The sequence below is a fragment of the Dermacentor albipictus genome, chromosome 8 (assembly GCF_038994185.2).
Source record: "Dermacentor albipictus isolate Rhodes 1998 colony chromosome 8, USDA_Dalb.pri_finalv2, whole genome shotgun sequence".
Classification (NCBI taxonomy): Eukaryota; Metazoa; Arthropoda; class Arachnida; order Ixodida; family Ixodidae; genus Dermacentor; species Dermacentor albipictus.
The window spans coordinates 20,386,370-20,412,232 of record NC_091828.1 but is presented as its reverse complement, the minus strand read 5'-3'; the positions used below and the strand labels follow the sequence as shown (position 1 = coordinate 20,412,232).

Below are 25,863 nucleotides of genomic sequence, written 5' to 3'. Positions count from 1 at the left end.
TAGCAGTCGAAGTTGTGCGCGTCGCAGTCCGTCGTTGGAAGCGGCATGTGCCATGTGTTGCCGGGTAATAAGCGTCAGGTTGTCGTATGACGTCGCGAGCAAGTTCCTGGTGCCGCAGCAGTTCCTCACGCACGATCTGCCGTATAGTAGACGAAAGATCGGCAGACGGGCTCTCATCGACGCTGGCAATGGTTGTCACATTCGCCAGGCGTCCAAACTTTGGCACAATGCGACGTGTTTTCAACGTCTCAAACGTACGGCAATGACGCACGACATCTGAGACGGAACCAACGTGTTCCCGACTTATGAGGAAATTGTATACATCTTCTGCAATTCCTTTGAGGAGATGTCCGACTCGGTCTTCCTCGGACATCTGCGGATTTACGATTTTGCACAGTTTGAGGATTTCCTCTATGTAAATAGTGCATGTTTCTCCAGGAGCTTGAGCTCTTTGAACAAGTGTTCTCTCGGTGCGTTTCTGTTTGGCGTGGGTGTCGCCAAAACACTTCATAATTTCCTCGACAAAGTGCTCCCACGTTGTTAGGGAGTCTTCGTGGTTTACCACATCAGCGCTGTCTCACTCAGAAAGAGCGCGACATATTCAAGCTGAGTGACAGAATCCCAACGGTTGTAGCGGCTCACCCTTGCGTAGTGCATCAGCCACTCGTCGACGTCTTCGCCCACTTTTCCCGCGAACGAGCGTGGTTCCATGTAGTGCTACAAAGGTCCAACTGATGCTGACCTTTGAGAAGGTGAAACTTGAGCTGGCATTTGTCCACCTCCGTCCTGAGCCATAGGGAAGGTCGTTGGCAAGAGACCGGCAAGACGACGGCTCCGGCGAAGTTCTGGTTGTTGCGACTCCGTGGTACGTCCTGTCGTACCCAGCACCTCCACCACTTTGTTGCGCCTACAAAAGGCGTTACTTTGCAGCCGGGTAGAGTTAGAAGCGATGGCCTTGATCAGCTGAGCGCCTGTCGAGATTCAGCCAGCCAGCCACACGTCGTCTTTCTCGTTCACCACTCTTCGGTGCCCCCGCATACTGTTTGTTGAGGCGTGAACCCACTATGCACCTAAGAGCGTAACAATATTAATGAATGCATTACTTTGTTAGAGGACAATATATACAAAATAATGGCATGGTTTGAGAACAACTACATATTTGTGAACAAAGCAAAAACACAGTTAATCTGCTTTCACAGCCCATACAAAAAAGTGCAGCTAACTGAACATGTATACTTGCATAGTGAATGCTGCATTGGATGCTCTTGCCAAAGTATGCATTATGCTACAAAAATAAAGTACTTTGGTGTTATTTTCGATGAATATTTCACATTTGTCCCTCACATACAACATGTAGCTAAAAGACTCCGAGCAGTATGTGCAGTCATGCACAAAATCAGATCAGTATGTGACGTTCAGTTAAAAAAACTCACATATAAGGCTGAAACCGTATTACGGTATGGCATTACGAACTTCCTTCGCCATATAGGCTCAACGTGTTAAATAGAACAATAACAAAAATAATGAATAACATAGCATACGGAACAAACAACAACTCCATCAGCCACAGTGAGCTGATGGCAGAACATGGTATATTTGATGTTAAACAACTTTTTCTCTCCTTGATATTTATGAAGCATTATTTTGATGAATCCTTTAAAACAAAAAACATAAAAGCTTGTGATCTGCGCAAGACTGAGATATTCGTTCGGGCTAAAGCATTCACAAGCTATGGTAAAAGAATGAGATCATTTTATGTACCGTTCTACTTTAATAAAATACAAGTTCCCAAAGTATCGTCATTCAGGAAAATAAAAGATTGTGTACGTCACACGGTTCTGACAAGTGGCTGGGAATAGCAGAAGCAAACCATGTGGCAGGACTTTTTCTGATGAACTTTCGCTAACAATTGTATAAAACAGACTATAGTGTTGTGTTCTTTTTACTTTCTAATAGTGATTGATGACTGCTACATTTCTAAAACATTGACAACTGTATATGGTGAAATAGAGCATTGTGCTGTACATACATTTTGCTGCTGTAATATGTCTTTGCTTAAACTATTGCTCGTGCAGGAACAAATACTAGAAATTAGTCGACCAATGCAAGAAAAGGGTGAGGGAATGGAAGGGATTGAAATTGTGTACTTGCCTTGTTGAAGGCAAATACACAGTGGTCCGCATAAAAGCATTGATGCTTTCGCAGACTACAGGTTGCTGTTTGTGGCACATGTAAGAAATTTAATTTTGCTATTGTACTTTTTATTTTTTATCTCTTCCTACTGTTTCCTCTGTTCTTAAGCTCAAGACTTTCATTCAGGCCAGAGCACTGCCCAGTCTCACTCAAAAGCATCATTGCTTTGGCAGGCTGATAAAATATTTGACTATGTTTTATGTTCTAATAATGAAAGAAAAGAAAGACAGAATTTACCGAGGGCGGTATTGTTCTTGTGTTTTTTTTCCTTTCATTTATCAGAAACATCTATGTCTGCAAGCTCTTTGAGAGACATCCACTTCTGTTCCACACATTAGAATTTGCATGGAGGCTTTTCTATGTCTACACTGTATGAATTTAGGCTTTTTACACACTCAAAAATCTTTCTGCAGCTTACCTTAAGTAAATTAATTAAATAAATCAATTTTAAATTTCATTTCCCAGTGCAAAACATCCACACGAATGTTTTATAGCCTCTTCTGCAACATATTGTTTCATGCTATCCTTCTACTTGAAGAGAAAGGCCCTGTTTCATTCTTTGAGACTTAAGCGCCATCCATGTCAAGTTATTATTCCAAATTCTGACTCATAATTGCGAAATTTTCTTATTATGGTGTGTTTTTTACAGGAAACAGCACAAAATATTTTAAGTGTGTATTTATTTAAAATCTCAGCCATTATTACAAAAGTGAAGTTTAACAGCACTATGCCATGTACTGTGAGATACTCACTCTTACAGGGTATTCCAGTGGCAAAGTCAGAGCAGCCGACTTACTCTGCAAGTAGGCACCTCTTTCTGGCACAGAGCAGTGCCTCCAAATTCACAATTGGAACACAAGCCACACTGCTGGAGGACGTAGCATGAGAGAGGGAATGGGAGTTCTCTACCAGATTCATAGTTACCCAGGATATCTTATCCATGGTCACACACTTCCACTCTTCTCTACCAGTGTCATCTGCCTGTCTCTGGCAGCTTCAGCATTACTGTCTGCGTCCAATTCATTGCACATGTCAGAACTTGAAGAATCTGAGTCTGGGATGTCGCTATCAAACACCAGAAGCCATGCAGCACACCTTGACATGTCATGCATAGGGTCCTCCATTGGCACGAAAAAGATCACGGCACCATTAAATGTTGTGAGCTGGAAGCACACAAAAATGCACGCATAAAAAAATATGTCATGCAGAGTTCCAGTCCAGTCTGCCGATTTTCAGGGAGTGGCTTCGACTGCTCCATGGAATGATCACTGCTCGTAATCTGCTCTCAATCTCCCACTGGAACATGCATTCGTACCCTCACTCTCTCGTTTTAACACACTTGCTCCAAAAAGAGAGAAAATGTTGCTTCGTCTTTGCCGTTAGAATACATCAGTAGAAGATGAGCTGACTGCATGAAGAATATCATCGTCTTCTTCACTTGAAGAGCAGTGCACTTCACCTTCAGAATCATTGAATTCATTGGTGAAGTCATTTTTTCTTTTCTCTGAAGAAGCCAATGAAGTTTGAGCTGTTAGCAGTGCCATATTTAAAGACCCTCGTTGCCAACTTGTTTTGCTTGCTTCACCAGAATAAGCTCCAGGAGAACTGCTTATTTATTTAGTTGGTAGTTGATACAAGACATACTTGCAGCAAACAAGACGCACACAAAACAAAGACACATACATTGCCTGTGTTGTCTGGTGCGTGTCTTTCTTTTGTGTGTGGTCATATGTGCAGAAAATATGTCTTACAGAATAATCTTGCTCCTGCTTTCACTGGATCGTCTACTGCCAGAAGCACTGAGATGGAACCATCTCATTTATGACATAGCGAGGAAATAAAAAGTACTGTCGAGGAGCAAAGCTCGGCCTTGGCCATTTTCACCAGAAACGCATGGACGAACACAGCTCATGCGAGGCACAGAAGGGGTTAAATTTTTGTGAGCCATGGGTGGTTTTATGTAAGCTTCAGCTGAGATATTATTGCATTTGCAATTTTTAGCCTGTAGGTATCAAGCAGCAGTTCGCCCCCTGAGTTTTGGCACCGTATGTTACAATGAAACCTGTTCTCGGCACACTATATTGTGCATGGTTGCTGCACAAAAAAAGTTGTAACTTTCTTTTTTTACCTGCAATTGACACTTGTGAATGAATCAATAAAACAAAAAAATGCTATAAGTTTGGCAGAAACATTAGAGGGTGATTGTCACTGTCAAGTTGTAGCCTCAAAGTATAGACCTGCTTAGATATGTTGCTGGGGACATTTATCAGTTAACTTTGTTGGTCAGTGCTGTGAAGTGTGTGTTTGATGTAAAGTTGCCCTGCCTGCAGTATTTGCCTGAGTTACAAACCACATGAAAATCATTTCCAGGACAGATACCTTGCACTGGTATCATGGTCAGCCCATGAAGCCACAACCTTCGATTACTAGGACATGGACATTAGAGAAGCGCAAGCGGACAGCACTGATCCACAGCTGAACCTTTATTGCACAATGCATGAACACCCAAGAGAAACATGAAAGGTGCATAACTGTGAGTAGGCCTAGTTGGAACAGATTCATCTTAAAACTTTTTGTGCGCAAACAAACAGGGACAAAGAATAGAAGAAACACAAGGACGAGCGCTTTCTAACAACTGGTTTTATTTTTGAAGAACCACCTGCTTAAATACCCACAGATCTGCGCGATCCAGTCAACAAAGCACGCCTATAGCGTATTTTTGTTTGGACAAGTAGAAAGAGGGCCGGAAGAACTAGAAATGAACTGAAGCATTACTGCGAGTCGGCCTAGTTGGAACAGATTCATCTTAAAACTTTTGTGCGCACTTTTGTGCGCAAACAAACAGGGACAAAGAATAGAAGAAACACAAGGACGAGTGCTTTCTAACAACTGTGCTATAGGCGTGCTTTGTTGACTAGATCGCGCAGATCTGTGGGTATTTAAGCAGGTGGTTCTTCAAAAATAAAACCAGTTGTTAGAAAGCGCTCGTCCTTGTGTTTCTTTTATTCTTTGTCCCTGTTTGTTTGCGTACAAGATGTTTTAAGATGAATGAAAGGTGCTTAAAAGAACCCCAAAACGGTTTGGCTCTAGACCAATTTAGAGGTAAAAAGAAAGAAATGTGTCATTAGCGTATCCTTCACCGTTGTATTTTTCTTGTGCAGAAACCTTTCAAGATACATAGGCAGCAATGTTCTGCCATTCCTTGCTTGACCTGCAGGCTTCTACGAATGCCAGCCACTGCCAGCTGATAGATATGCACGACGCAAACCAGCTCTCAGTCAACAGTGGCCAAGGCTGCTCTCGCACCTGGGACAGGAAGCCAGACAGCTGCCTGACAGTGGGCGGCCACTTTGCCAACTCTGTGGACCTCCCCACGCTGCACGTGAAGCAGGAACAAAGTGGTTGTATTTCCATAGCTAGTGGCAGTAGCTGCACCAGCAGCATCAGCACCACTGTTGTTGCCAAGGTTTGTTCAACGCCGTATGTCTACAAAGCCTTTGCAGCCTTGAGTTATAGCATGTAAAGCATGCAGATCACTCATTATCATTGACAGTGGTGGAAAAGTTTGGAGCTGACATTTCGACAGGTTTCCTTGTTAGAACGTTGACTTAATAGGAGTCGAGAAAGAAAAGTAGGTTCAGTTGTATTCGTATTGTGACGGGGCACCACATAGATGAAAGCGAAGCACAATTTATAAACAGAGACTGTTTGCAGGAATCAGCTAGCACAAGACTGGGGTAAATAGGCTCATTATGATGATAATGATGAATAAGGCACAGGCTGGTAAGGACAGCTATTGGGAATCGCTAAATTTTCCAAGTTAACATGGGCCAAATACAAAATTTTTTGGTACTGGTGTCAAGGACTTACGGACTCGCCATATGTCGGAAGCGCCTCGCTTGTGTAGTATGAGAGATATAGAGCTGCGCTCCTCATAGGTTTGTCTGTCGGCCCCCATAATAACCAAGCGGAAGCTCTCCTGGACATTTCTGTAAATACTCTTGAAATGAAGAAAGTTTGGTACTGTCATAATAATCTTGGGTAAACAGAAAGCACAGAATGGTTTGTAGATGCTATCTCTTTACCAAGTACAGTTGAACCTCGCAATAACGAAATCGGCGGGGAATGCGAAAAAATTCAGTTGCGCGAGAATTTAATTGTTGCGAAATGAGACAGCACAGATAGGTAATGCGTCGCAGAGCAAAACTTTACTGTCAAAATTCCGTTGGCCTACTTTACCAAGCTTGTTCAAAGATATTGTCACGTAGTAGTGGTGGCGAAAAAACACAGCAGCAAAACTATGAATAGCTTAACCAACTTCCTGTTGGGAGAGCCTGTGCCCACAAAAGCAAGTTACACTCAAAGAACAATAATAGCAGTGAACACAGTGGGTGATCGTCGAAATCTGATCAGGGCGTCAAGCGTGTCGGCTTCCATCGCTCGTCGAAGGTTCTGGTGTAATCGCTGGTGCCCGGGTGTCTTCCAGAAAGTACTATCCTATTTGCATGGCTCAAAACAATCAGATTACGCAAGCTTTGGTGATGGCAGACAATGGTAACTGTCATCGATAACATTCAAGAAGCTTCTGATACATGCAGGCATGTCTTGCACTGAGTGATAACATTTAGCATTTGAAAAGCAGTCAACCGAGAAAGATAGACAAGTACACGTGTCAATATGGAACTGCATAGCCAAAAGCACAAAGTGCGCCACATGCGCTTTCGAAGATGCGATCACTTTTGCGAGAACTTGCATAACTCATCACCGGACGCAGAGCAACAGCACTCCATGCATGAGCAGCATTTCTCCAGTGCACGCTGTAGCCTGTAAGCACCAACATGTCCGGTGATGACCGCAAAAGTGATCTTATCTCGTATACTCGAAGGCAATTGATTGAGATTGCGGCCCCCGCGTGCAAATGTACATCTGGTGCCGAATTATCATGCCATGCCTGTCGGGTGGCACCAAAACCAGCTTCCTTGAAGCAAGGGATGCGAATTCCTAGACAATTGCTCAATTGCGGCCCGATGCGTGGCACTCCATGCTGCGACCACCATCTCAAGCGACATAAACAATCCCATGTCAGTGGGATGTGTATTTCCTTGTTTTTGCTACATTTTTCTCACCATGGCGAACATTATGCACTGCACTACATGCACAAAAACTGTCGTCACATGTCGATAGCAACATGCATGCCGCTTCAGACGGGTGATCAACAAAATAAATGCTGGCCACAACATGTTTCCAGCGCATGCGATCGCGTCTGGTGCTTGGTTGTTTTTGTAAACAAAAATGGCAGTGCCCATGCAGGTGTAATGTGGTGGTATTTTACATAATTTTGGTGCAGAGAAATTGCGTTTGAGCATACTTCAGGGCCTGCTAGCCTTGTGTGAGTGAGTAATATGCAGGTTTACGCTCTGGCAAATTTCGTTGATGCAGAATTGTAGTAAAGCAACATTTTGTTGTCGAGGGGTACGAAATACATAGAATTCTGTGGGTGTTCACCGGTGATACAAAAATATTTTGTTGTCGCAAGAATTTAGTTGTTTCGGGATATTGTTATCGCGGGTTTTGAGTGTACGTACAGTGAACACTCACTGCACGCGGTCGCCGCGATGGAGTCACCTGAACCGGCTTCTTGTGTGAGAGGTTCACAGTCGCTATGTGAAATATGTTCTTATAGTGGCTGTGTATAACAAATGGAGCATAACAGGTTCACGCAGGTTCGCGGTGTCTGACTGCGCATCTGTAAGCATGCAGCAGAGCACAATGTTTAGCTTTTGCCATGAGTGCATTTTGTCACTGTAAAGGATGTTGCCAAACGGCATGGACGCTGAGAGGTAATTTCGCCCCAGAATTGTGGGAGGTCACCGTTTTCGGGCTGCGCCAAGAGTAAAACCAGCCGGACGCTTCGGTAATGAGTCAGGAGGCGCTCTTTGGTGGCAGATAGCCCGCGCCGACACGTCGGGACATCTTAACCTGTCGCGCGTGCTGTCTTGAAACGTAGGAAAGGATGCGACGTTGGGGGCCCTTTGGCCCGGAAGCGCAGACGGAGGCGCCCTGCCTGAGACGGACCGCGGGCAAAGCGTCATTAGGGCGTCAATGGGCACGCTTGGGGTACAAAGGGGCAGCTTAAAGCCAGAGGGAGCGGTGACCCGATGCGCGATCTCTTGAAAGGTAGGCTGGCACCCGAAACAAATCCATCTGTGCACTTAGCTTTACGGGCCCGCCGGAGGAGACGAACCATGCACAAGACGGCATTGTGAATTGGTGGGTGCACTTCGGCAGGGGTGCCCTTTGCGGCACGCAGTGCGCAATGGGTTTAATTAAGGCACGAAGACGGGCCGACACAGATGGTCGTTCCCTGTAAGTGTTTTTCAAAGTGTAGGGAGATTTTCCTTATATGTTGCGGAGACGAAATGGTTGGGATGTTATTTGTTGTTTGGTGGTTACTTTCTCTCCGTCTATCTCTCTGAATGTTTCGAGGAACGCAGGGAGAGGGTGAGAGAGAGAGTGCCCAATGAGTGACAGCTCAGTTGACCCAATCAGGTCAGTGGGGTGTCGTGATTTGCCGTGAGGGAGTTCGGGACGAGCAACTGAAGGTTTAAAACCTGGCTCCCGACCTCTCATGAGGGTTCCGGGCGCAGGAAAGGTGCTCTGCACTTTCGGCTCTGCCGAGTTAAGGCGCCGGTCCCAGTGTAACCTAAGGGTCTTGACGTACAAACGGTGCTATGCACTATTGGCTATGTCGAGTTGATACGTCAGACCCACTGTAAATAGCTGTCAATGTAAATATTGTGTACATAAAGTCTATTCTCCAAGTGCAACGTCTATGGCGTCCCATCTCTATGGAAGAGGAGAAACGACGACAGCTGAAGAAAATTTTCTACCAAGTCAGCTAGTTACGCCAGCTTGGAGGCACTCTGTGCCACGAAAGTAAGAAGGAGGTAAAGAAAACTTACTGTCACCATGGCGTGAGCTTTAGGCTGCAGCATATGAAAATTTGACAGTACACAAGCAAACATTGTTGCGTGGACACTATCAGAGCTATTCAAAAATAATCTTGTTATAATTATGGACTTCGACGCCTAGACAGCGACTTGTAATGTCCCATAATGACAATTCAATTTCTTGCTTATTTTTATACTTAAAGTCCTGGATGTTATAATATCATTATTTCTCAAGTTGCATCGCACTGTATGTTTGCTGGTTTTCTTAGTGAACAATTGTGTGCCCACTGCTTTGCTTCTTAGTCCAGTACGTTTGATTGTTTGGTGCTATGCAAGCATGAGCATATGCTATGTTTTTTTTTATGTACTTTTTACCGTTTCATTTCCATTCCGGCGAACTTGCCACTATCTAGCATCAACACTTTCATAGACCAAAGCTTCATGACATTAGCCGGGCAGCACACGTGGGCGACCGTCTCAGTGTGTGCTTTCTGCTACTTACTGAACATCACAATCCTGAAGCCGTACCAGAAATCTTCCTTGCAGAAGTGCTTGCTGCACACCCAAGTTGTAGCCGATGGCTGCTTGCCGGTTCTAAGTTTCGTGATCCAAGCTTCATGGAGCTTCTTGTCCTGCGGGCACATGTGAAGGCTGACACAGGGCTCCCTTCTGTACGTCCGACACTGCGGCACCAAGCAATAGCCTACCATGTTGGACGCCTTCAAGGGCAGCCACTACCCATTATAGGGCTTTCAAGTGTTGTCAACTACACAACCGAAGCGGGAAAACCTCCTCCCTTAATCAGAATCGCAGTGCAGGTGGAACTTTAAAACTTGCATTTTCAGCTCGCTTCAGCACTTCCATAGCAGGTGATGTGGCTGCTGTGTCCACATGATCCTTCATACTATGTCACGCCAGCGACGGCGCCAGCTTTTCCAGTGGTGGAACTCGCACCCCATAACAGCTTGCTAGTGTAGACTTCCGTCATTGACCATGTAATTGCAATGTCCAAAATAACAAATTAACCCAGCTTTCTGATTAATGCATGTGCTTATCATTATTGGTTATTCGATATAATATTCTAAGTATTCGTATTCAATTTGTATAAGAAAATTTTGAAAGTCGCACCCCCTATCTTGAAGCATTAGCTAATTTTAGCTCGTTGCTCAGTTTTGTGTCGTTGGCACCATCCACAGTGGCGAGCCAATCCCAAAGATATTGGAGTCTACATTTCTTATGAGTATGTGCTACTGGGTATGTGCTATTTCCTCGGTGTTGACGTTACACCGTCATTGTCACTCATCGTTGCCATATAGTGTCATCATTCCTGTCATACAGTTGTTGTCGTCCTATTGTCTTCATTCCTTCTTCATCATTCCATCGTATAAGGCTGTTGTCATTCAGTCGAGATTGTGGCACCATTGTCATGTATTCATTGTCATATACAGTTGTCATCGTGCCATGGTCAACATCTCATTTATTGTCCTAGCGCTCAAGTGTCAGAGAGAAGCATAGCAGTTTAAAAAAGAACCCTATAAACTCTATCACACTGAAATGCCATGGAAGAGACAAGACCTTCACATCCCCAAACAATTCAGCTAGCTTGAGATTGGAAGCAAAGATGCCTATCCCACACCACAGCTAACACTTAAACATTCACTTCAAAATGGAAACCTGCCAACTTCCGAGAAGTGCCATGAACCACTTTCAGTAACGCCCATTATTATGACATGTGCGCATACCGAAAAACAGAGACGAAAGCTTTTACGGAATCTCTATAACTTACACATCGCCTTTACATGCCTCAATACTGGGAGGTGATCCCCTGACTTTCACTGACTTGTTGAGCTTTTAAGAAGAAACCATTTTTTTGCACAGACTATAAAGTAACGCAGCTTTCGCAGATTTAATATTTGATTTCTTAATATCTTGTGGCTGGCGCAGCATGGCCTTAGTCGCTTTTGCGCCATTAAACCCAAATTAACTAATTAACTAACTTAAAAATTCATGTTACATGCTTGTAACTGCCCTGTGAGTTCTTTTTGATCGATAGATTGATCGAGATAGATCGAGATCGATTGATTGAGATAGATTACATTGTGTTCTAGAAGAGCCAGAGGCTTAACTCGCTAACTTTCATAAATATTGAAGGCACCAAAATGGCACAAATATGAAAAAACATTTTGAAATTCGTCGCACTGGTGAACTAGTGCTGGGGTTTCGGTGCAAAATTTTGAAGAAACTCTTCTAATGAGCAACCTCTTACCACAAAAGATTGAAATAGAGTTTTGAAACAATATTTTATCCCTCTACAGTGATTTCTCTTAAGTGTTCCTTTAAGTCTCCCATGAACCCTTTGTCTTGTGCACATTGTGTTTTGCATCTTTGGGCTTGAACTTGAACTGCAGCTGTGATGCTGGTAAACGGAGTGGTACCACAATAATAAACACGGCATATAACAACACGCAGGAATACATATGGCATTGTGTTGCGCCATGCATCTTGGTCCTTGTAATGCTGTGAAGTTCCCCGTATGACAGATCTACCAGCCCACACCATCATCTTGAAGTTAGCTTGATGTTGGCTTGATGTTGTTTGCTCTTGCCCCTCACCAGGTTTGTACTTTGCAAACAGACGTGTAGAGTGCGTGGATCATGTGATACATATCATGTCTGCAAAGTATCACGTGGCAGCACGGCACTAAAACTCCCAATATTTTGAACAGAAGCCACACATGCATCACTGACATAGCATTGTGCGGTAAAATGAGACTAGGACATTTGAAAATGTTGGTGGTTTGTGCAAGGTCACTGCTGATGGCGATGCTGAAAAGAACTGCGGGCTGTCAGTCATGGACGAGGGGCTGGTTATGCAGGGTTTGTCATCCGACGAGAAGCTGGCTTTGAGTTTGTCGCTTGGCAGGCTAAGCCATGTCTTCCAAGCTTTCTATTTAAGAGGAAGCTTTAGCTCGAGGCCAGCTCCAGCACCGCCCATTCAGATACATGTAAAACATAAAAATGCTTTTCTGAGGCAACCTATGTACTGATTTGAATGAAACTTACTGCGTTTAACAGAGAAAGTTAACTCCTAGTGGCTGTAGGTAGCAGAATTTTTATTGAGGCCCTGGATTTCTTAACAAAATTTTCAAAAACTAGCAAGCTAAAAGAAATTAAATATTACAAGCCCATAACTTTGCACCAAAAACAGATATCGTAAGTCTGTAAACTGCATCCGTAAGAGCATCTAAAACAAACAAATTTGTTGTATTAATTGATATCGTAGGTGAATTTGTTAGTGTTTACGAGGGTCTTGCAAAAGTCCTATTTGCATACTGTTGGTGCATTTGAGAGCCTTGTATAATACATTGATTTTGTCTGCTTTAAATTTGCTATTAGGTGGGGTTAACAGAATTGTGATATCGTTTTCCATAGCCGAGTTACAGCGTTGTAACCTTGATAGTTTCATTTTCTCATAATTTGCATTTTTCAACAATATTTATCAAAACAATTGACATCCTCAGTCAAAAATTGGCCTCCAACGTTCTCTAAAATTTAACTTTAAAATTGATGCAGTGGTTGCTGAGAAAAGCGACTTCTCCATTCCCATGTACTATTTAGGTAGCAGCCCCAGAACTAAAGCTTCCTCTTCGCTTTTTTTTTTTTTTTTGCAAGTGCATTCATTATTTTGCAGAGAAATTAACTTTGTGAACAGTCTACAGAAAAGATGCTAAGATCATAACCATCCTTACTAAAGGGTGTTAGCAGTACTTTACTGCAGTCATGCTTTGATTCCTTTTTCTTTTGTTTGCAGACATGCTCTGACCCTAAGAAAACTGTGAGCAGCACAAAAAGCCTAAGCACACACAGTCTTCCAGATACAGGTCAGTGTTCTGTGGTCTCTTCCCATAGAATGACGACACCGGCTGGTGTTTAAATAGCCTTACCAACCAGAAAAGCTTCCTCTTAAACAGCACCATCTTCAAACTTGTCATTACGCTGCACATAACACAGATTGCATCTTATTATCTAGCACAAAAGTGCTGTCTAGCCACTGTGATAGAGTGGTGAATGAGATTGGCAAAGCATTTTTAATTCACAGGTCTGGTGATATGTGTGTTGACGAAAAGCCTTCCATCCTGCTACACAGGCTAGAAATTGATTTCCTTTCTGCATGACTTTAGCCGTTTAGAGGGGTACTTTGCATTATCAGACAGCCGTGATGCCTGTACCTAGTGCCATGCCAGAAATGCTTTATTACTCAAAAAATGCACCAATTACAGTTAAACCTCGATAAAACATCATCATCATCATTAGCCTGGCTATGCCCACTGCAGGGCAAAGGCCTCTCCCATACTTCTCCAACTACCCCGGTCATGTGCTAATTGTGGCCATGTTGTCCCTGCAAACTTCTTCATCTCATCCACCCACCTAACTTTCTGCTGCCCCCTGCTACGCTTCTCTTCCTTGGAATCCAGTCCATAACCCTTAATGACCATCGGTTATCTTCGCTCCTCATTAGATGTCCTGCCCATGCCCATTTCTTTTTCTCGACTTCAACTAAGACGTCATTGACTCGCGCTTTTTCCCTCACCCAATCGGCTCTTTTCTTATTGCTTAATGTTACACCCATCATTCTTCTTTCCATAGCTCGTTGCGTCGTCCTCAATTTAGGTAGAACCCTTTTCGTAAGCCTCCAGGTTTCTGCCCCGTAGGTTAGTACTGGTAAGACACAGCTATTATATACTTTTCTCTTGAGGGATAACGGCAACCTGCTGTTCATGATCTGAGAATGCCTGCCAAACGCACCCCAGCCCATTCTTATTCTTCTGATTATTTCCGTCTCATGATCCGGATCTGCCGTCACTACCTGCCCTAAGTAGATGTACTCCCTTACCACTTCCAGTGCCTCCCTACCTACTGTAAACTGCTGCTCTCTACCGAGACTGTTAAACATTACTTTAGTTTTCTGCAGATTAATTTTTAGACCCACTCTTCTGCTTTGCCTCTCCAGGTCAGTGAGCATGCATTGCACTTGGTCCCCTGAGTTACAAAGCAAGGCAATATCATCAGCGAATCGTAAGTTAGTAAGGAATTCTCCATTAACTCTTATCCTCAATTCTTCCCAGTTCAGGTCACTGAATACCTCCTGTAAACATGCTGTGAAGAGCATTGGAGAGATCGTATCTCCCTGCCTGACGCCTTTTTTTATTGGGATTTTGTTGCTTTCTTTATGGAGGACTACGGTGGCTGTGGAGCCGCTATAGATATCTTTCAGTATTTTTACATACGGCTCGTCTGCACCCTGATTCCGCAATGCCTCCATGACTGCTGAGGTTTTGACTGAATCAAACGCTTTCTCGTAATCAATAAAAGCTATATGTAAGGATTGGTTATATTCCGCACATTTCTGTATCACCTGATTGATAGTGTGAATATTGTCTATTGTTGAGTAGCCTTTACAAAATCTTGCCTGGTCCTTTGGTTGACAGAAGTCTATGGTGTTTCTGATTCTGTTTGCAATAACCTTAGTAAATACTTTCTAGGCAATGGACAGTAAGCTGATCGGTCTATAATTTGCAAGTCTTTGGCATCCCCTTTCTTATGGATTAAGATTATGCTGACACTCTTCCAAGATTTCGGTACGCTCGAGGTCATGAGGCATTCCGTATACAGGGTGAGCAGTTTTTCTAGAACAATTTGCCCAACATCTTTCAACAAATCTGCTGTTACCTGATCCTCCCCAGCTGCCTTCCCCCTTTGCATATCTCCCATGGCTTTCTTTACTTCTTCCGGCGTTACCTGTGGGATTTCGAATTCCTCTAGACTATGCCCTTTTCCATTATCGTCGTGGGTGCCACTGGTACTGTATAAATCTCTATAGAACTCCTCAGCCACTTGAACGATCTCATCCATATTAGTAATGATATGGCTGGCTCTGTCTCATGGCGCATACATCCGATTCTTGCCTATTCCTAGTTTCTTTTTCACTGCTTTTAGGCTTCCTCCGTTCCTGAGAGCATGCTCAATTCTATACATATTATACTTCTTTATGTCAGTTATCTTACTCTTGTTGATTAACTTGGAAATTTCTGCCAGTTCTATTCTAGCTGTAGGGTTAGAGGCTTTCATACATAGGCGTTTCTTAATTAGTTCCTTTGTCTCCTGCGATAGCTTACCGGTATCCTGTATAACGAAGCTACCACCCACTTATATTGCACACTCCTTAATGATGGTCATAAGATTGCTGTTCATTGCTTCAACACTAAGGTCCTCTTCCCGAGTCAAAGCCTAATACCTGTTCTGTAGCTTGATCCGGAATTCCTCTATTTTCCCTCTTACCGCTAACTCATTGTTCGGCTTCTTATGTACCAGTTTCTTCCGTTCCCTCCTCAAGTCTAGGCTAATTTGAGTTCTTACCATACTATACTACGCTAATTTGAGTTCTTACCATTCTTACCAGCCTGCTTCTTGCCTTCCCTGGCATTGAAGTCGCCCATCAGTATAGTGTATTTTGTTTTGACTTTACCCATCGCCGATTCCACGTCTTCATAGAAGCTTTCGACTTGCTGGTCATCATGACTGGATGGAGGCGCGTAGACCTGTACGAAGGTCAATATAACAAAGTGGGTAAAATTGGCACTTTAGTTCATCACATCGAAATTGGACCTTTTACATAGATAAATGCAGTTGATGATGGGTTTTACTTATGTGGAAGAGATTGTTAAATTTTAATGTGACAGCGTTGAGGGCCCTGTGTCGCAGAAAATTCAGTGTTGCCATCTGGCATCTGCCCCGGGCATCCTGTGAGCGAAAATTGCCCTATATATTCTGTACGGCACTAAAGTTCTATCACTAAAGTTGCTCTGACCTTGTTTTATGCTTTTTACAATATTATTCCTCAGAATTTTGAGAATGACAGCCCACAAACAAATGCCATGAGACAAAAAATGGACAGTGCATGCCTTTTATGTTAAATCGTGTCAGACTGAAATATTAAATGTGTGAAACAGTAACAAAAGATCAACCCACGCATGAGGCTGCATTTCTATCAGAAAGCTCGTCTTCGTGCCTAGCGTTCACCGCCAGCTCTTCCCGGCAAATGTTACAGTTACGTAAGCCGTAGTGAGACGACGCTGTCAGTGGACCTCTCTCCATGCAGTCAGACCAGTCCAGCATCAAAACCGGTCGGATGCTTGAAAGAAAGGTTTGCTTGCACAGGACCGAACCTTTTAGTCAAAATGGTGCCATAAGGGGTCAACGCACAGCTCTCGCCATCTATTAGTGGTGCGCGGAAGTACGCAACATGCCAAAATTCGCGAGTGCATGCTTCTCTGTTGGAAATGTTGTTCCCCCAAATATCGCGCTGCCAAGTTGGAGATGCAGCCCTTACACTAGTCTATAGGGTAACCAAGTGAGAAAAACAAAAATGGAACTCATATTGAAATATACGCATATAAAATTAATGTCTGCACAGCTTTTCAGCGCCATAAGAAAAGTAAAGACTTTTTGAAATCTTTTGGCTTAGGACCCTGTTTTCTTCCTGAATAAGGACTGCTTTATGAAGGTCATTTTACTATGCCAGCAGATTAGTTGCGTGCAGTCATCTGCAGCAGTAAGAGACTTGCACGATTTTCAAAGACAGCTTATTTATTTATTTATTTATTTATTTGTGATACCCTCAAGGTACATAATTGTACATTGCAGAGGGGAGGGGCGCGAATACATTCGAAGAGTAAAAAAATGCAGGATTAGTTCAAGGAATTTCCAACGAACAAAAGCAATATGAAAAAAGTAGCAACACATTCATAACAAATCTCAGAGGCTTACATAACATGAAAATACACAAAGAATACACTTTAACAAGCAGACAATGTTGACGGATAAGTACATAATCATGCCGTTTGCTACCATACATTATTTTGTGTTGGTTAGTGCATTCTTAAAACGAGTGGGGTCACTGATGCTTACTAATGATGTAGGTAGGTTATTCCAGTCGACTGAAGTCCTAGGAAGGAATGATTGTGAGCACGCAACGGTGTTATGACGGGGTACGTTAACTTTATGTAAGTGGTCACGACGAGCCGAATAATAAGGTGCAGGTTGGATCCAAAGAGGGCGAAGACATGCGTTCTGGTAGTAGATTTTATGAAAAAGGGAAATGCGTGATTCTTTTCTTCGATGAGATAATAATGGAATTTGAAGGGTTCTCTTCATTAATGTAACACTAGCAGTGCGATGGTAGTTAGCTAAGATGAAACGAACTGAGCGATTTTGCACCGATTCAATTTCGTTAATTAATGTGATCTGATGAGGATCCCAAACGGATGAGGCATATTCTAATTGGGGGCGGACGTATGTCGTGTACAACAGCCGTTTTAATGAAACTGGCGCAAGCGAAAAATTTCTCTTCAAATATCCTAAGGAGCGGTTAGCTTTAGATATTACATACTGTACATGCTGCTTCCAAGAAAGATCGTTAGTTATATGAATGCCAAGATAACGGTAGCATGTAACGGATTGAATGGGGCAGTCATTAAGGGCAGTCATTAGCGAGATGTCGGTACTAGCGCTGCTGCTAGCATGCTGACATTCTGAGTTGCGCGCTGTTTGGGCCTGTCATGCAACGCGTAGAGAAAGTGCAGAGAAGAAAATGCAGTTGAGGATGGCAGCTGGCCAGGCAGTGTGATAAGATCTGCAACCTGTGGTTGGCCGACGCAAGACGGGTAAATCAAAGGTTCCTTTTCTCCTCCAGTGGATGTTAAATAGTCCGATGATGACAATGGTTAATGGTTGTTCTAATGTGCAGGTCGTGTTCCCATCTATGCCAGTGTACGACGCACAGTTGGGGCTCGTCGTACTCTGTCTGAGGACACAGACGCAATGGCAGGAGCAGCACAGAGTGTGGGTGCCACGGAATTGGAGAGACCACGATTGGGCATCCTCACCAGGTTTGCACAGAACCTCGTGAAGAATGTGAAGAACTCTGAGCAACAGGAATCAAGCACAGGTGCACTGCTGCTATTATTTTAGTCGACTTTCGTTATTTTTACAGACAGGACTGACTAAAGTAATCTAATTATCCGAGAGGTTCAGTTAAACAAGAGACACAAAAAAAGAAAAAAAAAATGGCGGAACACATGACCACTTCATTTGACAGTACATTGCTCGATCCTAACACACCCCTGAATAAAATGTGCACCCACCATTTATTTGTTCAAATTAGGACACTAATGTAAAAATTACATTAGAGTACATTAGAGCGCTGCTTTATAGGACAACGAGACACATATGTGCCACTTCTTTTTTCAGAAAACTTGTTCTCCGCCATTGCCCATCACAACCAGTGCAGCATGACGGTGCTGCTAATCCAACCTTAGACATTCGAAGCTAAAAAAAAAAAAATTTAACACGCTTTTGACAGGTGGCGGCAGTGCCTCAATTCATTTAAATTTGTTCTGTTGTTTAGGAAAGCTTCTGAATTTTTCTCATGTTCACTTCAAAAGATACCTGCCATTTAACATGCCGGTCAAGTTACTCCTTTTGTGGTTCTTTAGAGAGGCAATTTTAGCTCCCAACCATCATCTGTTTTTATAAATTTGTGCATTAACTTGAGTAACAAACGCGTTAAAGCACAGTCGTCTGCAAAATTGCGACGTTTCTCTCTAAGCTTATTTGTGGTAAAGGGTGCTTGAAAATATTGCATGGGAATGAGCAGACATTAAGGGACAGCAGCAGTACTTGACTCTATCGACAGCGAAAGAGAGGAAAAAAGAATGGCCAAAAGTTGGTTGGCATATGCAATGAGGTGAGATTCACAGGAACAGACCACGTTCCTTTGAAGATTCCCAAGATACGCAGGTGGTGTTCCACTGCTGGAAATGAGGTGCACACAAGGTTCCTCCCCAGAACTTGTGAAGTGCCACTTTGCGCCACTTGTTTCGAGCCGTTTCAAGCCAAAAACCTGGCAAAGTGGTTGCAAGATGGTGCCTCCATGAATCAGTGGGACAATTATTTAAGGGAAAATGAGACATCCACCCAATTGTAGCATTTGCTGCAAAGGAAACCCATACGGGTCCCTCGAAAGAAAAGCCTCGCAGTTGAAGAAAAATTTGTCCTGGTCTGGGACTCGAACCCAGGGCCACTGCCTTTCTGGGGTAGCTCAGATGGCAGAGCGGCTGCCCTGGAAAGGCGGTGGTCCCGGGTTCGACCCTCTGCACATGGCTAACCCTCTCCATATCAGTGGAGAGGGTTAGCCATGTCCTAACACAGCTCCTGAACATGCACAAAGTTTCGGCCCGATGAGTGCCCAGACTTTTGACATTAGAGAACTAACGTCCGAGAGAATGTCACTCAGCATAAAATCTGCAACTGTTTGAAGCTGGTATTGATCTTTTTCTGCAGAGATTCGTTACAGTGGTTGAAACTTGAGTGCATTAGTTTCATCCAGAGTCAAAAGAATCCTGAAAACATTGGAAACGTCCCACCTCCCCCCGCCCCAAAAAGGCAAAGGTGGTTCCATCCACTGGCAAGGTTATGCCATCAGTGTTCTGGAATTGCAAAGGTGTCGGTCTACTGGAATTTCTCCTGTGAGGTTAAACCATCAACATGGAATATTGTGCAGCTCAGATTCGTCATCAGAGGATGGCAATTAAGTAAAAATGGCAAGGGATGCTCTGGAAAGGGGTGCAGTGAAGGGGGTGCTGAACTGGCACATCAGGACCATGTGCCAGTTCACACATCGGCTGTTGCAGTGGCTGCAATTCACTCCTGTGGTTTCCAACTGCTTCAGAACCCGCCCTATTCCCCTGATTTGGCTCCCTGGGACTACCACCTATTCCCACAGAAGAAAAGGCGCCTTGGTGGAAGTCGTTTTCTTTCTGGTGAAGCCGTCATGGAAGCCATAAAATAGTTTTTGGAGGAGCAGGAAGAAACATTCCACGAAAGTGGAATAATAAAACTCCAAGAGCAATGGCATACATGTGTGGCCCTCAAGGGAGGCTATGTTGAGAACTGACTGCAAAATTTCGACCCACGGTCACTACATCCAGGTCAGGCCACAAACTTTTCAGGTGCCCCCTCCATTGGTAGACTTCTGGTATCTTCATGAAATGTCCATGCGACAATAGGTTCCATGACGCTCAAAAAGTTGTCCATTCATTGAATTCTCCGCCGTCAAGCTGCCAGTAAAAGTCTGCACCTATAAGCTTGCTTATTCCAGGCTTGAGCAAGGTCTGAAAAACAGTGACACACATCATCTAATGTTGAATTCCAATGGTAGATCGCGAGCGCTCGGCCGGATCACGAACGGAGCGCGTTGCTCCGACTGAGATCGCTCTCATCTGCTCACACCATATCTGCGAAGGGAATACGTGCGCTCCCGCGGGGGCTCTTAGTACAGGAAAATCAAGTGAGAGGGCACTAGAATAGAGAGAGGAACAAGCGCTTGGAAGTGCAACCCACCACCCCATTTCACTGTCCGTGTCAGAAGAATCATCACTCAACTTGGAGATTGTACTGTCTGAGTCGGAGCTGTCTAGGAGCGCAAACAAAATCGCACGGCGCGAAGCGGCGTCCACATTTCCCATGTCGTCCATAGCTGCCCGCGACCGGAAACAGGCGACCGTGACAGGAAGCAGAGGCGGGTGAAGGAAATACGTCACGAGGACTTCCGGTCAAATCTGCCGATTTCGGCGGAGCAAATATTTTTGCTCCACGGAGCAATCCGGGATCAGCGGCTGGTCCCAATCTGCCATTGGAACACACAGCTCACGCTCCCATTCTGCCATTGGAATAGGATTGCTCCATACAGAGCAGAAAAACTTGATCTGGATCTGCCATTGGAATTCAACATAAACGAAAGTCTTGACTGTCAATGCAGACATGTCATTGCATTTTTCTGCAGCCTTTGAAGCGTCGATCTCATGTGATTCTGAATGACACCAACTGTGTAGTGTGACTCATACTTTCTGCTGATCTGGCAACACAGTGCCTTTCAGCATCCTAGATAAATCTTTTGTGATAAAGCTGTGTTGATTGCAATCATCAATTGACATTCGTACAAGGCATTTGCTTCCACTTCCCTGAGCCCAGACTTTGTCATTTGCAGGTTCCGTAGCGACTTTGTTGACGAGATGGAGATTTTAGTCAGCATCCAACTTGGGTTGCACATCAGTGTGATATTTTGTTCCTTGCACTTCGCACAGCTTAGTCTGTTTCAGCTTCTGCATTTCTTTGCTCAGTGAAATAGTTTAGCGCTGTGGAAGCAGCATCCTAATTTCCGTAGTCTTGCTCTTGTTAAATGTCAGCTCAGCTAACATTTGATAAGGCATTCATCGACTGGTCTTTGTCACTGCACAGCATGCAGCTCTCAGGAGTACCACATTTACACGAGTCTAATGTGCACCCACTTTTCACTGGCTTAAAGTAAGCAAATAAAAGTGCATCTGAATGTAACAGGTGCCCAATTTATAAAAGAAAAACATAGCATGTTTGCAATTGGAAATAAAAAATAAAAAATAACACATGCAGAATTTACCTTCAGAGAAGAAATTTTTTTTTTATGAGCTTTCATGATGACAGTGGCATACCTTTAGTTACTGAAGTATTTTGTAATATTCGTCTGCTTTTTCGCGCAGATTCCGGCTGACATCACAATTTTTCTTAACTCTTCCAAGTGGCCAACAGCTCGCAAACTGTCGGAAGTGCTCAGGCAAACGTCCTCCAATATCAAAAGTGCCTCCGTGACTTCTCGTGAGGTGTGATGAGGTCGTGGCTGCACCTCCTCGCATGTCTCTTCGTCTGAATCATGGTCTTCCCGGGCGCCTGTGACATCATTAATAATTTCTTCATCGGTCAGGAGACAAGTCGTGGCAACACAATCATCAATTGTGATGTAGTCCTGAAGGGTCACATCTGTGGGAAGGACAGCATCGAAGGTCAGGCAGTCATCATCGGTGGACTCGGCGGACATCTCGTCGGCTGCTGCTGCATGCTTGGGCCTCACAAAACCGCTGTGCCGAAAACAGTTGATGATGACTTGCAGAGGTGTATTCTTCCACACGAGGGCGATGATGTGCACTGCGCCTAGTAAGTCCACTTCGTACAGTTTTCCAACTTCTGAGCATAAGATCATTTGCTGTAGCAGGTGCTTTCGGTACTTCGACTTCGTGTAGTAAATGATATGCTGGTCCATCGACTGAAAGGCACATGTAGTGTTGGGCAGCAAAAAAACTACCTTGACACTCTTCAGTTCGACTGTACAGTTATGTGCACTGCAGTTGTCAACAACCATAATTATCTTGCAGTCCTTAGACGTGAAGTGCTGGTCTAACTGCTGCAGCCAGCTGCGAAAAATGTCCGAGGTCATCCAAGCCTTCCTAGGAAGTTTGCTCTATACTCGACAGGAAGGCTTTTGATGTTTTTAAAACAATGTGGCTTATGCGCCTTCCCGATGACAAGTGGCAAGTGCTCCGTGCCATTGGTATTGGCGGCAAGAAGCACAGTTATCCGTTGTTTGCACTTCTTGCCACCAATGCACGGGTCCCCTTTGAAAGTCACCGTCTTGTTGGTCAGAGCTCTGAAAAATAGAGCAGTTTCGTCTGCGTTGAACACGTCACTTGGTTCATATGCGGTGATGTGCTCAAGCAGCTTCACATTTTTCCACTGGGTGGTCACGCTTTGGTCAGCGCTGGCCTTTTCACCACTTGCATTTCTGAAGACGAGTTCATGTCTCTCCTGAAACTTCACGAACCACCCTCCTGAAGCTCTGAATGATTCAATGTTCATCATTGCAGCGTACTTCTCACCTTGTGCCATGATGAGAGGTCCGCTCAATGGCAGGTGCGCGTTGCGACAGTCAGTAACCCACTGGAGCAAAGCTTCTTCGAGCTGGGAATGAGCTGTGCTTTGCAACAGCTTTCTTGATGCATGAGACTTCTTGCTTTCAAAGGCTTGAAGAATCTGCTGTTCGTTTTTCATGTACGTTCCCAATGTGCTCCGCTTCACGTAGTACTTGGTCATTACGTGCTGGTGCGATTCTTTAAAGCCTGCAAAATTTCCACCTTAATCATGAAATTCTTGGCTTCGTACTTGTGCTGCTTTGCCGGCGTTTCCATCACTGTAGCGCACAATGGTGATGGCATACAAAACGTGGTCACATCGAAAAAAGAAAACTCTGCAAGAAGAGATGATGCCGGCTCGACAACACAAGGGAAAATGGCGTCGAAGGCGCAGTGAAGTGAAAAAAGAAGACACCAACGTTCGGTAAGGCTACGATTGCCCCCCACTAATTGATAACGATGCCGATGCCTCTCAGGTTTCGGTTTCGCTGCAGTAGTGCCAGTGCTGCTTTACCACACTTTCGTGTAGCGGCAGCTGTCAGCATTTGTCCAAATTAAGCGGTGCGGGGCCGAATTCTGACGAATTAATGAAGGTTTGGTCCCATAGCCCAACATGCACTTTGGCTGGGACCAATAGAGCCATCCAAATTATCCGAATTCACGGGTGTTGAATTAACGAACTTTTACTGTACTGTCACAGGATATTACATGATTCTGAATCGTACCTGTCGAACTATGGGCCGATAGCAATCCTCGCACTGTGCACAGATGGCAAGTTTGGCACAGCGCCAGAAAGGGTGGTGGCCCCATATGCCAGCACATGCTGTGCAGAGTCACGTGAAATTCACAAAAGTGATCGTAGTGAAGCACAAAATGAATCCATGGCACTTTAAGAGAACATGCTCTGTTGCCCTATCATGATGGTGATGGCTTACACTGTGTCCGATAGCTCTGACGTTATGCTGTTGCCAACACTGCAAGTGCGATTTGGGACTCGCATCCGATTGTAATGTGCAGGGAATATTCAACCCCATTTTCTCGAAAAAAGAAGAAGGTTGCGCGTTACATTCGTGCAAATACAATGTGTCACAGCTAACACATATGCAGAACCTTGTTTGCTAGATGATCATTCAGATTTCCGTTTCGTAGTTAAGGCTTCTTCTCTCATGTCAAAAGTAATCCATATAGCCTGTTCTCGGCTTTGATGTTCAAGGCTTAAGAACTTCAGAAAGATAGGCATTTCATCTGGTCTGTCATAAGGCTGCTCGTACATGTTGAAGACAAGATGAGCTGAGCGTAACGGAGTGCCATTTCTTTAGGCATTTTCTGTATTATAGCATAGTAGTTTTCAAAAGCATGCCATATTTTAATTCAACGTCGAGGCTACAAAGGGATCTCATACGAGTCTGTGTAAGGCCCTTTGAAATCTTTGAAAGAGCAGACTGCATAAGTTTAGAAAACAATGCACGTGGTCATCAACAATCACTGACTCATGGCCAAGTTATTCTTTGAGCAAAGTTCTGTAGCTCTGTTGTAACTGTCATTAGTTGTCGGCAGGCCACTCATGACCCCTTCTGGTGTATCCTCCAAGTAGCTCTGAAGATCTTTTGATTTGTCAGCATCTGTCAAATATCGGTTGTTCTGAATGGTAAACTGAAATTGATCCCAAAATTATGGCCATTTAATGGGGTTGCCATGGAACTTTGCCCTCTCATGCTTAGCTGGCTTAACCTGGTCACATCATTGGTCAGGACATGCATAGTCATTCATTGAAGCTTCGATAAAATGCAATCATCAAAAAGTTTTACATGAAAGATCGCTTTTAGATACTGTCCAATGCTTTGAAGCTCCTCAAGATTACTATCCATAACCTGCTCTTCTACCTGATTACCCAAGGTGTGTAAGTATAATTTCTTTTACCTTCTATAGGTGATGGGTTAATAAGCTGGCCAGATGGTGTCATTTCTGCCTGCATTAGAGCTGACATGTCATTAATGGCGACCACCGTTTGAACAGTAGCATGTTACAATCGCAGTCTTCCCATGTTGTCGTTGGAATCAGGGCCCTTGTGATGACGCAGATCGTTTTTTGTTTCTTATGCTGCATCCGTGCTTTGATTGTGTTGGTTGGTTGTCCTTTTTGAAAGGCTCACTTCATTTTCAGGGGTCTTTAGCTGCATATCACAATCCTGGTCACAGCACTGTACTGTTGAAAACCAGAAAGCAGTGCCAAGGCAGAGGATGTTTTCTTTGACTCTTGAAAAAAAAGAAAATAAAGTTGAGTCGAATACGGGCATGCACTCATGTCCTCACTCGCCTGTCATTTCTTTTTCTTTGCTTGCTGAGTATATTTCACAGTGTGAAAGGTGAATTCTTGTTTATACCCAAAGCTTTGTGTAGTTATTCACTTGTTATAAATGAGTTGCACTTAATGCATTATCAGCCAAAGTGACAATGTGAGATTGCATCAGTATCAAGATGCTGGTTCAATTTTTGGCTCACCTCTCTGCGTGCTTCACTGCCAGTGACAACAATCACATATTTTAGTAGGCATTGCTGCGGCAAATAAATGCAGAATAATTGATGCACATTCACACTTATTACTGATGGAAGTTGCAAGATTCACTGTACTGGCAACCAGTGTTCTCACCAGCAAGTGCAACGAGTACCCGTCGCCACACCAAAATGTCTCGTGATTGGTGCTGCTGGCACCTGGTGACACAGCTCACACCGCCACCATCACAGAAAATAAGTGCCGGCCTATACAGACGTCCTGCTTCTGCGCCGCCACTGATTGGTTAGGCATGTCTGCAGCTCAAAACAACTGGAAGATTGAGCAGCCAGTGACTGAGTCAAAGCAGCCATTTGTGACTGGTTGCTCACC

The 25,863-nt window shown here is 44.0% G+C and overlaps 1 protein-coding gene across 7 annotated transcripts in view; it reads left to right on the top strand.

Annotated features, from left to right (window-relative positions):
• Positions 1–25,863, top strand: part of LOC135919593 (uncharacterized) — a 40,593-nt gene that overhangs the window by 10,008 nt on the left and 4,722 nt on the right. For 6 of the 7 annotated variants that reach the window (XR_010570018.1, XR_010570019.1, XR_010570016.1 and 3 more), the window contains exons 2-4: positions 5,411–5,659; positions 12,954–13,023; positions 17,949–18,149. Coding sequence is in view for 2 of the 7 variants with exons in the window: in XM_065453508.1 (XP_065309580.1) it covers positions 5,411–5,659; positions 12,954–13,023; positions 17,949–18,149 (520 nt within the window). In the remaining 5 variants the exon portion in view is untranslated. The remainder of the gene's footprint in view (positions 1–5,410; positions 5,660–12,953; positions 13,024–17,948; positions 18,150–25,863) is intronic. The other variant, XM_065453509.1, reaches the window with a different exon arrangement.